This window comes from Zeus faber, assembly GCF_960531495.2.
Source record: "Zeus faber genome assembly, chromosome: 19".
In the NCBI taxonomy this organism is placed as follows: Eukaryota; Metazoa; Chordata; class Actinopteri; order Zeiformes; family Zeidae; genus Zeus; species Zeus faber.
Window position 1 is genome coordinate 2,758,009 of NC_137206.1, and position 15,530 is coordinate 2,773,538.

The window sequence follows — 15,530 nt, forward strand, 5'->3', positions numbered from 1 at the left end:
GTGTGTGTGTGTGTGTGTGTGTGTGTGTGTAGGAGCTGCCTGAGCCCCGCCCACGGTGAAACTCTGACACAGAGCAGACGAGGGGAGAGAAGCAGTGCGATCAGAAATGACAGCAAAACGTGTCTCAGCATAGTTTTTTGATTTTTTTCCGGTGCTTTCGGCTCGGTTACAATTTGTAAAATGGTTTAAACAACCCAAGTAATACATTTTTTATTTGTGGATTTAGAAATACAGATTTTTTTAAAACCATAATACAGATTAGATTGTAGTATTTATTGATCTTTTCCCATTTGTATTTATTACATTATATGTTTTTATGAATTGTGATACATAATTCCTTCCATAACGTCTTTATTCACTTTGAAACATTTTTGGCTCCATTACGTTATTTAGCTGGCACTTGTTCAAGGGCATTTCCAAACATATTTTTCCATAAGTTCAAATATAAGTATATAAGTTATGGTTTTAAAAAAATGGATATAAAAAATAAAGTTAAAAGTTTTACCAGAAGATAAATGGATTGTTCAAAGTGCAGCGTATTAAATGTCAACAATGTCAATAAACACTTCTGAGGAACTGAGATGCACCAAAATTAGTTCTATAAAATAAAACAACAATAACATCTCCATCAAATTTCGATATATTCTCTACAATTGAAGTCAGTTAAACCACTAACGTTAGTTTTTTTTGATTCATAGGTTTATAAAATACTTTATTATAGTGAAGACAGTTTCTGTTGATTTATAACGTGCGAAAAGATAATTATATTCCCCAAAATGGATGAATAATTGTGATGAATAATACTTACTATAGTATTTATAATACTGACTAAAATAACGGTGATTATCATTCCAGCCATAACCACGCAGCCCTACTTCAGAATGATAACCGCCAGTAGTTGTGGTGTAGGAAACACACCCACAGCCACAAACAGCGTCCCATCCCAGAATTACATTGTAACCGGGCGGAACGAATGAACGCCTGCAGTCACAACACACACTGGAACAAAGAGACAAAGCACACTCATCCATTGAACTACAACAAAGTGCCAACTACTATGGACCATGTATTGTTGCCTGCAGCGATATTTATCATTATTATTCTTCCAGCCATTCTCCGGCTGAAGGTGCCTGGCGCTCGGAAACCGTGAAACCCACGGACACGAAACAAATAAATTGTATTCGGGGCAGTCCAGACATGCTGTGGTCCAAGTTTGATGAACATTGGATCACATCTGTAGTGAGCGACAATCTTTGAATCAGCGGAAGGAACCGGGGATAGTGGAGCAGAGCACATTGTGACATCATCATCCAATTATATGACTCTGAGGCCCTGCACTGTGCTTTGTTTTATTCTCCTTTTAAACAAAGCGTGGCGCATTGATAACTATGTTTAATTGAACCGTCTTCAACTGATCCCATTATTGAAATTGGTGCAATTGATGCGACTAACCTGGACTGAAAATACCGAGATGTGTTCTCATGTTACCCAAAATATTGAGGCTAACTGGATCAAACCAGATATCCCAGAACACACACACACACACACACACACACACACACACACACACACACACACACACACACACACACACACACACACACACACACACACACACACACACACACACACACACACACACACACTTTAATCCTGTTTGATGAGGCAATATCTTAATGATGGCTGATGTGGCCCCCTCCGGCCCTCCAGAGCGCTCTGTCCTCCACCATCATAATCAGGAGCTCTTCTTCTTAGCTTTCTATTTTCCATTCTATATAAAGACTCAGTTCTGATCCATGTCTGATCTGCAAACATGTCTGAAATTACGATAAGAGTTTTTCTTTACTCCTTCAGCACTTTGCCATTGCCAACTGACTATCAAAGTTCGCAAAACAGCAGTCAAGTCCAGAAATGATTGTTTTGGTATTATCGAGCAATTGTTATTATATCAACGTAAACATATTCCAGTCATAAAAACATGTTGATTAACAGTTTTTACATGAGCGTCACATTTTTACAGTGACCTCATGAGACCTCAGTGCATTTGGAGCCTTTGGTCCCCACATGGCTGCAGCCATGGACAGTGTGGTTGGGGGACAGTGTGTTCAGAGCCTTCGGAGACCATTAAATCCAGACGCTGTTTTCACCCCCCCCCCCAGGTCCCAGCAGGCCGTGACAGGTCCAGAGACGGCGGCGAGGAGGGCGGGGGGGAAACAAATAGCCCTGGCCATAAAGAAGGCTGCGGCACAACCCAATAAGGGTGTGACACTGACGAATGTGACCGGGGACAGAAAGGCGACCCCAGCCGATCTCCACCAGAAATGGAACCGCGGGGATATAAAATAGGTTATTATCGTCACACAGTGACAGCCAGACGGACACAAGGCAAGAGATGGATGCACAGACAAACTGCCAAAAAAAAAACAAGGGGAGAGTTGCGCTGATATAGGGGCTGATTACAGCTGATAAGCGCGGGTATGGATAACCTCTGAATCCTCATTGAATCAGTGATAACAGGTTGTGTGCTGTTGGAGGCAGCTAGGAAGGCTTGATGAGCTCAAAGAAGGTATTCTTCTGTTTCAAGGCAGTGAGATAAATATTCTAATAGTTAAACATAAAAAAATGAGTGACTGCCTTTGATTTGAAATAACAGCACTTCATAAAAATCAAGAGGTAGAATTTTGGCTGAAGCATTTTGTTCTCAAGGTTTAGCCGCTCTGAAGTGCGACCACGCCGTCTTCAATGCCACAATTCAAATGTGCACTTCACTTTCCTCACACAACCTCAATTTTGAATAAAACATTACATGTGTCATAGCCTACCTCTGGTTTTATTTTTTAAAGGGAAAGATCTGGAACAACAATTGTGAATCTGGGCTTTTATCCACTTCCAATAATGGTACCAATTCAGCGTCTTAATGTGTTTAATGCCAAATTCCACCCTGGCTCCGTCCAACTTTCAGGGTTCTTTTAAGATTGCTTAATGAAAGTATGACGTGTTTACAATATTTTGCTGGCAAAAGTTATTGAATATTGTTCTACCCAATATTCAATAACAATATGTTTGTCTTTAAGTAGCCACCAATTCCTGTTTTACTTCCACATAACTGCTTTTATTATACAGTATGTATCAGGGCTTCTCTCAGTGTTTTCCTGAAAGTACCCATGTAGTATATCCCATCAGTGTCTGAATAACATGTTGAGCCTACTGCATCACTGTCAAAAATAACTGTATGAACCGTTTTTTTATTTTGTTCCAACTGGTTGAAGAACTGGAGGTCTGACGGAGGAGCGCTCAAACCAAAACATTAAAAATACCGGTTCTGCTCAAAGCAAAAGGATTGAAACAACAACAAAAAAACAACTTTTTTAAGCCTGAGATAAAGCCCCAAACTACTGACCATGCTCCAACGTACTGTTCCAATGTGGACATACAACTATGATGTCCACTGTGCTCTCAGGCGACTGAACTCGTGAGCTAACCCGCCTGGCGTAGTTCATGGAGGGTGAAGCAATTTGCCATTTTGACGTTTACCTTGATCTATGCCTCCTCTGCAATTTTGTTCGATAATTGCAAAGAAAACAGCTACACGTGGATCTCTTAAAAGATTCACATATTGCTTTGTGTTGGAATTTCAACTGGTGACCAGGAACATAGTTCTCTTCCCAGTGGTTGACCCTTTATGTAGTGTACTCACCTGCAGCGGCATGGGCGGGGTGACGGGCGACGACAGGCTCCGGGCCGGCGACTGACTGGGCCGGTGGGGAGGCGAATGCGGCTGCTGCGCCGAGGTGGATGAACAGGTGGAGCCGGGTGACGGGACAGAGGTCTGCTGTTGGCTGGGCGGGGTCATGTGATGCTGGGAGTTGTTCTGGCTATGGACCAGGTTCTGTTGGTGATGGTGCTGCTGCTGCTGCTGCTGCTGCTGCTGCTGTTGATGTTGTTGTTGTTGTTGTTGTTGTTGTTGTTGCTGCTGGTGGTGGTGGAGCTGCTGCAGCTGCTGCAGGTGCTGGAGTTGGGAGTTGAGTGACGAGGTAGCTGTTGGCGAGAGGAGGATGAACTGTTAGGTTCCGAACCGGACCGAGAAGACGGTGGGTGAGGAGGATGAATCACCAGCTGAAAAATGTTTCAATTCCGGAGCACGTTTTCTCCTCAGCATCACTTTACAATAAAACAATTATTTTATGCGGTCTGCAACTTTTTCGCTTTCCTTCTTAAAACTGCAAACCCTTCAACACTAATTCTGAGACCTGTGTGATGGACAGACCGCAGCGTGCATTCACGGCGAGGAGGAAGCGGGAAGCTGCTGCACGCTTCCCAGTGACGGAAGGGGAGCGCTGCAGCGCGTTACAACACGGAGGGGTCATCGTTTGAAGAATTCCTTCGCGCCTCGAGCCAAATACAAGCACACACATACACGGAGGTGTGAGACAGGATGAGGCAGAGGGACACACATGCAAATTGCATCGGCCCCAAACAAGGTCCTGTAGGAATTTCGAGCCTTTGTGACAGAGTCTGTGAATAACCTAATTCAGCCAGCTGGAGGACAAAGCGATCACACCGGACTGATATAATTGCTCTCTCTGGAGCCAAAGCTCTTCGTTGTCACTCGCTGAATGTCAAAATCTTTGGGTTTAATGGCCTAAAATCTCAGTGGATGGAACCATCCATCTTGACTGAAAGTCTTGAGAAATCAACCCATTAACTAATTGAATCCAATAATAGCACGCCATTAGAATCTCATTTTGAGATATAAATGCTGATACGTTCTTTACACACACACACTTGGACTTGAATTGGGTCTGGCTGAATTGGAAACAACAGCCCCTAAATGTAAAATAAATGCTGTTTGTTTTCAAAGCGCTTCGAACAAAACAGCGGAGGATTCAGCGGCGGTGATTTTCTTTTTTCGCCTCCATAGAGGCTTTGTGTAAATTCTTAGCGATTCACCTTTCTTATTCACACAGCAAGCGGCACACGCAAGGAGACACAAAACCAAATCATTTCTTAGAGTGAAATAACACAACAGTCAGGCCGAAACACTATTTCCAAAATGACCTTTAAAACTCCTTCAATAAAAAAAGGAGGGGGGGAATAAATGAACTGAATTCTCACGCTGACAAAATAAATAAATAAATTAAAGTTTTCTTTGAAAGCGGATTCTCAGATCATTCTACTCAACGCCCTCTTGTCCTTAAAGAAACTTAAGAGGTTCATATCCATAGTTAGGTAGACAGACAGACAGACAGACAGACAGATAGATAGATAGACAGACATAGATATATAGACGTTGTTCGCATGTTTTTTTACAGAGCACTGTATTTGTAACCAATTGTATGAGAAAAAAAAAATGGAGGATAGATTCATATTTACGCGATAAAGGATTCCTTTTTTTTAAAGCAGGAGCTGGAGTGAATAACAATACTGCGCTGGTTCAAACGAGTGCTTGGACGTCTATTGATAATGCAGCGTTTGTGAAAAGGGTAGACAAGCATGTATACATACCGAATCAATGCCCCTCAATAATTTAAGTACGCTTGTCTCCTCAAAGATGAATAAAACATCAGTGCAGACAAACCTTTGATTAGCGTGGTCACAACGACTCCAGAACAGGCCCCAACACCCGCACCCCAACCTCCACCCCAACCTCCACCTCCCAGCTCTAGGTACATCTGCAGAGGCCCAGCACAGAGAGCCAGTTTCCCTCGGCCAGTAAACAGTACACTTTTACATCTTTTTTTTCCTTCATCCCTACCTCCTGACACATTGACACCTCTCTCACACCCGACCATGAATTATAAATCATCTGCGCTGGCAAACGCCAAGAGTCCAATTCTCACTTGAAATGTTGGGGCAAGTTGTCTAGCAAGCCCCGACTCCCTGACAGGACCGGCGCTTTTTCCTTTCGCAAGTGCGCCGGGAGAAGAGCGCTTGAACCCTGTTTAAAGATGGAAAGGAAAGGAGGAGCAGGATGGGGAGTGCGAGGAAGGAGAAAGAGGAGAAGAATAGGCGAAGCAAAATGAGATCTCTTGTCAAAAAATTATCGAAAACCAAGGGAAGATCAAAGACGATTGGAGAATTTCCTCCAGCGGCGGCCATTAGAGCTTCAGAACGAGCGCGGAAACAAAGAACACGAGGCAGAAGCAAACAAATAAAGAGGGAATGTGGAAGCAGCCCCATGTGGCCTTATTATAAGGGCTACACCACAGGTAACTATATTCTTTAACAGCAGTGCTTTATAAATTCTGTCATCTTGTTAAGACTGCCAGGACCGCTGACCCTCCCTTCCCCTCTCGCTGGGCGACCGGCACTCGGAAGCTCATTGTTTTAGCCGCTGCCGTCTGATTGCTTTGGCTGGGCACATAATCCTCTCGGCCTGTCTCGGCTAATTGTTTGCGGCTCCTTCCTGCAGCCGACGCCGGGCCGAGGATGGGAGGAGAGGATACTCGCTGATGATGGAGAGAGGCCAAGAGGCCGCCGGGATCCTGCAGAGCTCATTAGACTTCCCACACTGTCTCTTTGTCGGGGCTCGAACCCCCCCCCCTGTACTCCGGCTGCGACAGAGCAGCGCTCGCAGAGTGGCCGCGCCCCCGAGCTGCAAGAACAAGTCACAACTGGGCAGTAATAACACTGCTAATGAAGAACAACCCCGAATTCAGAGATGTAGCCACGCCTACAATGAAATAATAATCACTTTGAGTTTGCACGGAGTGTAAACACCGACAAGAGCTTTGAATATGACTCCGGCCCCCGGAGCGAAACGTAATGTGCAGACTTAAACTAGGGGTCTCAAACAACAGATAAGGGATAAATAAATAAATAGATATTATATTTGATTCTATTTTATTTTATGAAAACATTTAGTACATTTGCATGGATTAATTAAAAAATTTGGTTTTAAAATCGCTTTGCAAGCCAGATTTACCAATATATCATAAACACGCTGCATTACATTGCCTCGCGGGCTGGATGTGGCCCCTGGGCCCGTGGTTTGAGACCCCTCATCTAAACCGAACCTGCACTGTTTTCCATTTCTCAGTGGCGCTGCTGCAGAAACCAGCTGTTATCTCTGTTGACATGTGAGGCACTGAAGTGCGGCACGAGAATGATTGTCAGAGGTCGAAGGCGAGGTCAAAGCCGGCTTGTTCCTCAGACAAATGCTATTTTTGTTTTTCTGTGTTCCGGGGGGGGGGGCAGCCACCTCACTCGTTACCAGGGGTTGGTGGGGTATCACAGCGGTCCCACAGCAAAGTCATTCTATGTGCCACAGTAGAGCCTTATTTATCTGAACCCCTGGGGAATGACTCGGATGTTCAGTTAACGGAAACAACCATGAACAGACTAATCCTGTATCAATCTGAGTAGTTTATTTAGAACTGAACATATGGATATCACACATAATTTACTCGCAGCATGATCTATGATCATGATCTATATTAACTGGGAACCACAGAGTAACCTGCTCTGGCATAAAGTGAGTGCTCTGTTTCCCAGTTGTCATTGTAGCTGCATAATATTATTAAATAACAACAGATATGATTCCTGTTTTTGCAGCATTCCCTTCTGTGTTGTATAGTAAGAAGTAGATATTCACATCCTCCAGGACTCCAGGACCTACAGAATGACATTCAGGCTGAACAGGTCGGAAGGAGGGACCGATGTTATAATTGAAAAGCGAGGCCGTCTCCCTGATTACATCCCACTCATCGTGTTTTTCTTTCACAAAATAGACCAGGACAAGGCCGACGTGAAGAGCTGCACCAGACTAATAGTAATCTCAGCGCACAAAGAGCTGCAGACCACCTCCTGGTCAGTGAACTGCCCAGTACATCTGCTGGGTACAAAGGGGCCTCAGATGGTTCCCAAGGTCCCAAGAAGAGAGCTGAAACCCCATCAAGACCACAGAAGTTGTTCAACGGTTAAAAAGTGTAAATACTGCAGAGGAGTTCACAAAGAACCTTGACTGTGTTAACAAGGTTCGACAAGATGTAATCAAGATTTTTACAATCCACCTTGGCTCTATTAAACCACGCGTGTTCATCTCTTATCCTTTTGTCGTCCTTTTTTTCCTCAGAAGGCTATACCACTCTGGCAATTTTTTCCAAATCTTTTTTTCAGCATTAAAGTGGTCAGCCTTAAGATGATTCTGTTAAAAAATCCTGCATTTGATAATTTTTTAGACTGGCTCTCAGCAACAGCCATTCATTGTATTTGCGTTATCCACGTGCTCCTCTACAGCGTACGCTGTTACCGTTGTGGCGCCGGGGTCCGCCTTTCCCGCCTAGAATGCCAAGATCGGGTATGTGCAAGAAGTGAAAGGCAGCGGTGGTGAATTTGATAAAGCAGCGCAGACAGCAGCGGTCAGTAAACGCAATTCTGGGACTTGTATTTACATCCAGCCGAGACAGACCATCTGATGGATTGACATGTCACAGTTTTCTCCAAATTTTGATGTAAAACTATTATCTTTTGTAGAATATAAAGAAATGAATCCAGACTATATTGATCATTAGATAGACCGACAGACAGATGTGTAGCAGAGGTGAACTTGAATATAAACATAACCTCAAGTCCTTTATTTGCTGCAGAATCTGTGACTTTGGGTGATAATTGAATCGAGGAGAGCAAAGCGTGACTTCGCTCACCTGCATCCAAATCGTTTCCAGACGCCCGCTCTTCTGCGCCGACACAACAAAGGTCTAACCAAGGAAACCAAGAGGAGGAATCTATCAGGAGTTAATGAGAACCTGCAACTTAATCCACCCTGCATTGTTTTCAGAACTTTAAAGTCTTAATAGTCCAGTAGAAGAGAGCGGTTGACAAACAGCTGTCCCTCCTCTGTCGCATGTAGCCCCACGGAGTGCGTAAAACGCTGTCCCAATCACCATTTCAATGAGTCACACCGATAATTACTCCTGCTGGAGGTAAGGAGATTTCGCCGCTGCGAAATGTGGTAATTATGAAGGTGGTCGAAGGAAGGTCGTTTGTTTTACTCACTGGAGTAGATGAGAGCACTTAGAGACTGATGAGGTGGATGAAACCTCTGCCGTCCTCGCTCGCAGTTTGCTTTTCTGTTTTTTTTTGTTAATTCTTCAGCTGGTTAAATTAGTGATAACTTCCGTCAGCGGTGGTCACTCATAGAATCACAATTGTATTTTTTAAGGAACTATTGCTATTCATGATCAAAATGGAACGGACAAAGTATTAGCTGTTAACTAGGGCTGGGTTTATTGAAAAAATCCAATATCACAATATTTTTTGACAAATACTGTACCTCAATATTGTTTATTTTATAATATTTTGGATATTACTTTTGGTGCTTTATTGAGATATTTAGACACAAGTAATATTTAAGACACAGTCATTAGTAATGTAGATATTATGACCAAGCAGGCAGCGGCATTGATTAGAACGGCTAGAACAGTTTATGAATTTCAGAAAAACACCCAAATTCAAAATTTGAAAAAACTTAAATTTCCGGCAAGGTCGGGCCAATCACAACCGTTTATCTAATATGGGGCGGGTCTGATATGATGACGATGCAGAAGAGCGCCGTTGACACACCTTACCAAGATGGCTGCCGCTGATGTGGAACAGTCTGTTGAATCCGCTGTGGAGACAGGATTAAACAAACTGGACGGTTTACTTTCTCTTAAAAAAAAAAGCAAACCACTGCGCTTACATCGTTTGTTGATAACAAAGATGTGTTCCTACAGTACTTTATGTACTTCCTACAGGATTTAGTACAAGTTTATTTTACCAACTCACTCGCTCACACATTTTGTTGCTCTGATTAGTTGTAGGTCTATCAAAGCCTCTGATTGGTTGTAGGTCTATCCAATTGCATCCCGAGACATTATGGTCTGGGCCAATTGATAACGCCCCTATCGAAAATGAAGGGAGAGATTCCAGACCAATACACATTTGTGAATTAGTCTGGCGATGTCAGGCTAATTCACCATCAGTGAATAAAAAATTCAGACAATGATGAATATTTTTGGTGTATAAATAACATTTAGACCCCATAGCACCTCTGGTGACGCTTTTGAAAAAAACAAAATCAGCCCAAAATAATTTTTTTAAAGTTTCACAAGTGTTTTTCAAATTATCATAGAATGAAGTATTAATTTCTCTGCATTCTTTTTAGGTTGAATGGTGTTAAAAATGATAAAACGACATTACTGCTTCTTAGCAATGGCTAGAAAAAAATGATACAAAAAGAGAGCCTTACAGTACATTAAACAAACATATTACTCACACACACTGAAGATAATATCCGTGTTTGAATGTTAAGCTTTGGGAAGAGAAACACGAGGAGATGTGAGGAAGGCCACGGGGTGGAAAGACACTAAACACACCGCTTGTAGGGGTTCAGAGATAGCGCTTCCACTTTGCCGTGCAAGGCTCTCACGCTGCGCTGCGAGACCTCACTCTGGGGGAGCTGAAAGAATTGAAATTAGTTTCTTAGGGTGGCCTTAAGAGCTCAACTCGCTGCAACTTAAGAAAACACACACAAGTAGATAAAACACAAGAAAATTAAGAAAACATCTTCCCCCAATATGACAACACACGAGCAGCATTTAGAAAAGGTGCTGCAAATCCAGACGTGTCGAACGAACAGCACAGCAAAATGCTTTGCAAATATGAAAAAGACAACCGTACGTACAGAAAACAGAACCGCATTGATAGAAAACACAAACGCATTCACGGAAAACACAACCGCATTACCAGAAAACACAAACGCATTGACAGATAAGACAAAGGCATTAACAGAAAACACAAACACATTAACGGAAAACACAACCACATTAACAGAAAACACAACCGCATTAATAAGAATATAATGATAATGCACATTTTAGTATTTTTAGAACTTATTGTGCATAATCTCCGGGTGTGTTGCAATGACATTTCACCGCATATATGTATGAACGTATGTAAATTATGTGACAAATAAACCTCTAGAATCTTGAATCTTGGGACAAACGCATTAACAGAAAACACAAATGCAAAACCAAATTATGTAAGTGGCCACACTATTACGGAAGTCAGCCACCACTGATCTTTACCTGCAATACAATACAATAAAAATGTGTGCAATTAACAAATAAAAAAAAAAAATGTTTATTTCAATCTACATTTTTATTTAAGCCGTTAAGTAAGGTATTCCAGAGAAAACAGCTTCTACTGGCTCCGTGATAGTGTGTTTTCTTTTAGGTGAATAAACTGAATTGAATCACTTCCTAAAAATGATCCGTTCATGCGTCAGTTCAGCTGAGCTCTCAGTCAGCTGCGAGCGAACGTGATTCGGAATCATGTTCACTCGCTCATACAGTGAGCCAGTGAATCCTTTTCGGTCAAAAGATTTGAATCGTTCGCCAACGATATATATACATTTTGGATACAGATCGTTTTTCTCTTTAACAACTGGTAAGTAAGCTATTTTTATTGATCTAAAAGTACCATGCTGCTCAAGCACTTTACTACCTAAAAGCAATAAATAAATCACCAACAACATGACTTGTACAAAATTAAAAGTGCAAATATGAAAAACTGTTTTTGCAGACAATTAGTGACATAAAGGTATTGAAGCTGAACAGGCTTTATAAAATGACATTTCTTCATTTGATTCACTGCACTGAGAGCTGTGATCAGACACTGAATAGGGCTTCGCAAACTTCAGAGGATCTGTCAACCGGGTATGTGTCACCGCAGGGTGCCTACGGAGAGGCGGGGGGGTCGTCCTTCAGAGTCCAGACGCCCCCCCGCCAAAAAAAAAAAGCAGGAGAAGAGGGAAAAAAGGTCTGTTTTCCAGCCAGGACAGACTGGGTCCGTGCACTGCCCGTGCACGATCCCATCATGTGTCGTCAGACCAAAGCGGAGGCCGCGAGTAAAAGCCTCATGCAAAATTTATGTTCATGCCGCTGTTTCAGTGGGTGGAAAAATCAATATTGCGGCCTGGCGCACGGAGATGACTGAGTGCTCTCTGAGTGACAGTAAAAGCGGAGGGAGATTGAGGGGCTTCACTTACGGCTCCCGAAAAACGAGTGCGCTGGAGTCGCCCTAACAGTGTGCTTGTCTGAAATTAGAATTTCATTGTGGATTATTTTGGTATCGACTTTGATTGCGGAGTGATGTTAAGAGAAAATGCCCTCCAAAATAAAAAAGGAAAAAGAACAAAACACGAAAATGGACTGAACCAGGTGAGCTGGTTTCCCTGTGTCCTCTCTAAAATGCATAATTTCACTGAGGTTTTGGGTGCAGCGCTGCAACTACATATTATGGACTTATTAGGCGCCCTTCCCTCCGTCTGGCACAGATATGAAACGAGGGTGAAAAATAATGAAAAGACGATGTGGGTTTGAGTAGGACATCACACAGGCCTTTGTTCTGCACTGCTCCGCTTACATATGCATTTGATACTCTACCACATACCCACAATGCATCTGGGAGGGACGAGAGATAGAGAGGGAGACAGAGAGGAGGAGAGGGGGGAAGAGAGAGACAGAGAGAGGGAGAGGGACTGAGAGAAAGAAGGACAGAGGGAGAGAGAGACGGGCAGGGAGAAAGAAAGCAAGAGAGAAAGAGAGCGAGAGTCACAGAAAGAGAGAAAGCAAGGGACAGCAAAAGAGAGAAAAACGGGAGACAAAGAGGGGGAGAACGAACTTGGTGGGAAGAAATAAGCCCAAACAATGGAATTTGCTCTCCATTCTCCTGCCTCTATCTTCCGTCCTTAATTATTCCCTTTGCTTCTGCGAGGCGGCGTGTTGGCAGCGCGCGGCGCCCGGCAGCGCCGCACTGATGTGTGCACTTCTGAGTGACACACAATCTCTTGTGATTATTAATGCTGTTTAATACGAGCAGAGCCGCCACGCCATCGGGAGGAGAGGAAAAAGAAAGAGGGGGAAAAAAAAATAAAAATAGATTTTTGAAATGCATGCATTCCAAATACAATGCGAACGCCATTATGTTCTACACACGAGGCTCCCCTGTGATGCCTTCTCCACTACATAAACACAGCGGTTTGCACCCACCCCCCGCCCCCAAATAAATAAATAAATAAATAAATAAATAAATAAATAAATAAAAGGCCAGTGTTCTGCCACAGCCACACATAGAAATGTGCATTTGACAACAGATTGTACTTGGTTGTGTTTTGTATCGTTTAATGGACCCTGGGCTGCTCCGGGTGGGACTCTTTGTGCCGGCTAGGCAGCTTCTCGCCGACTTGGCGTGTGAGATATTTGAGGGCCCAGAACGGCGCGTGATGAATGGAGCAGTGCTGCGCTCGCGCGCTTATCGTGCTCAGTGACGAGCAACAGGTTCAGCAAAGGGCAGCGGCGGTAAATGAAATTCCCCACCGGGACAATATATCATCAAAGGAAATGTATGCAACCGAAACTTACAAGCCTCATCCGGATGCGGACAAGGTAGCTGCCGGTGGCGGTGCTGGGGGGGGGGTGTCACTGAACGGGTGAGGAGGGGAGAGAGAAACAGAGAGAGGGAGAGAGAGAGAGGGAGAGAGAGAGTGAAGGGGGAGAAGATCTGTTGACTCAGCCGTATTTCCACGTGGCCCGGTGTGCGTCGTTTAACCGTTTCAGGGTTCGCCGGGGAGACTACGGGGGAGGGGGCTAATTTCAGGAAACACCATCACCACCTCCACCTCCAAGTATGGGGCAAAGGAGAGAGAGAGAGAGGGATGGAGGGAGAGAGAGAGAGAGAGAGAGAGAGAGATGGAGGAAGAGAGAGAGAGAGAGAGAGATGGAGGGAGAGAGACAGACGAGAAGGGAGGGAGGGAAGGAGGTTGAAAGGGATGAGTTTTGTAGGACGTAACGAAATGTGTTTGGAGGGAGAGAGAGTAAGAAATAGAGAGAGAGGGGAGAGAGACAAAGGGTAAGGGAGGGAGAGACAGAGAAGTGGGAGAGGGGAAAGAAGAGGAGGAGAGAAGGAGTCGAGTTGGACAAGCATAAGGATATGTGTCTGGAGAGAGAGAAAGGGAGAGCGCGGAGAAGGGAAGAAGGGAGTGAGGGAAGAAGAGATTGGAGTTTGAGAAGTTGGAGAAAGATGTTGGGTGAGTTGTGCTTAGAGACAGAGCCAGTTAGGATGAGGGAGAGAGAGAAGGAGAAAGAATGGGATGAGTTCGGGAAATGTAAGCAAATGTGTTTAAAGGGGGAGAGAGAGGAAGAGCCAGGGGGAGACAGAGAGAGAGAGAGAGAGAGAGAGAGGGAGGGAGGGAGAGAGTGTTCTCAGCGACGCTCTCTCGTTCTCTGAGTAGCGAGCGTCTCCGTTTCAGACGCTACAGGATCCGTCTGTCCAGAGGCAAACCCTCCCGGGAGACTCTCTCCGTCTCTCTCTCTCTCTCTCTCTCTCTCTCTCTCTTCCTTTGGGACGTTTTAAGGCTCGCTCGTCCTGATAAAGAGCCTCCTCAGACACCAAAGCCATTAATTAAGGTAATTAGGCCCCGGCCGGCAATTAGTAACCGCAGATAGCTTTTAGCGGCGCTCAGACACGGCTCGGTTCCCCGCCATCTGCTGACGGACGCCACCGCAGCTCCTCAGGTTTCACAGACAGGGAACCAGAGAGCCCCCTTTAATAATGACCTTTGTATGATCACACACACGCGCACGCGCACACACAGACACACACACACACACACACACACCAGGGTGTTTCTTTTCAACACAACTTCAGATATAAATGTCAGGACACTGACCAAAGCAGCTTACGTTCACTTTTTACAGGAGCGCACCTCTCTCTTGCCAAGCCCCCCCCCCCCCCCCCCCCACACACACACACACACATGCACGCACGCACGCACACGCGCTGCATTTATCTCTTGGATAATAATTCAAGAAACTGTGGATCTGTATCTCTGATGATGAACTGACCTGATTGTAATTAATACATCCCATTCAGCACACACACACTGACCTTTAACACTGACCTTTCACACAGACCATTTTCCTGATGATTTCCTGACATTTCTAGATTTTTGATCCCGTCTCTTTATTGGGGTTGTGGGAAGATTTGGTGAGGAAAGCTTCCTTGAAAGGATGTCCCGGCCCCATTGCAACACTACAGTTCAACACGCTGGAATCCAACACGGTTGCTTTTTAGTGCGAAGCCCCAAAGCGGCTCCCTGGTCCCGTCTGGACCCCCCCGGTGCCTGTTTTCGAGGGGCAAGTTTTCTGGAAACGTGGCGCTCTATTCTGTCACTCGATTTCCATCCCTCTGCTCCGTGGCTCTGTCTCTCTGCTCCTTCCTCTTCCTTCCTCTTTTCAGACGCAGCAGACAAACTGTGTTAAAATCCATATGTATTATATTTTATGGCGGAAGGCTGCGGAATGTGGAAGTGTTCACTGGGCGGCGTATTGATCAGAATTCGAAAATGTGGATAGAGCGTAAGTAGTATTGATGAGTAGGTAGAACTGCATTGATTTTCTTGTATTATTAACTTGATGATAGGTTCGTATTGGCGATGTGCTGGTTCATATTGAACATCTTATATACAACTACAGTGACAATGTGAT

General features: G+C 44.3%; 1 protein-coding gene across 1 annotated transcript in view; it reads right to left on the reverse strand.

Annotated features, from left to right (window-relative positions):
• Positions 1 to 15,530, reverse strand: part of pou6f2 (POU class 6 homeobox 2) — a gene marked incomplete at both ends in the record, with an annotated part of 96,061 nt that overhangs the window by 41,676 nt on the left and 38,855 nt on the right. Inside the window, one exon of the mRNA XM_080020486.1 lies at positions 3,698 to 4,038. Within this exon, the coding sequence (XP_079876612.1) occupies positions 3,698 to 4,038 (341 nt within the window). The remainder of the gene's footprint in view (positions 1 to 3,697; positions 4,039 to 15,530) is intronic.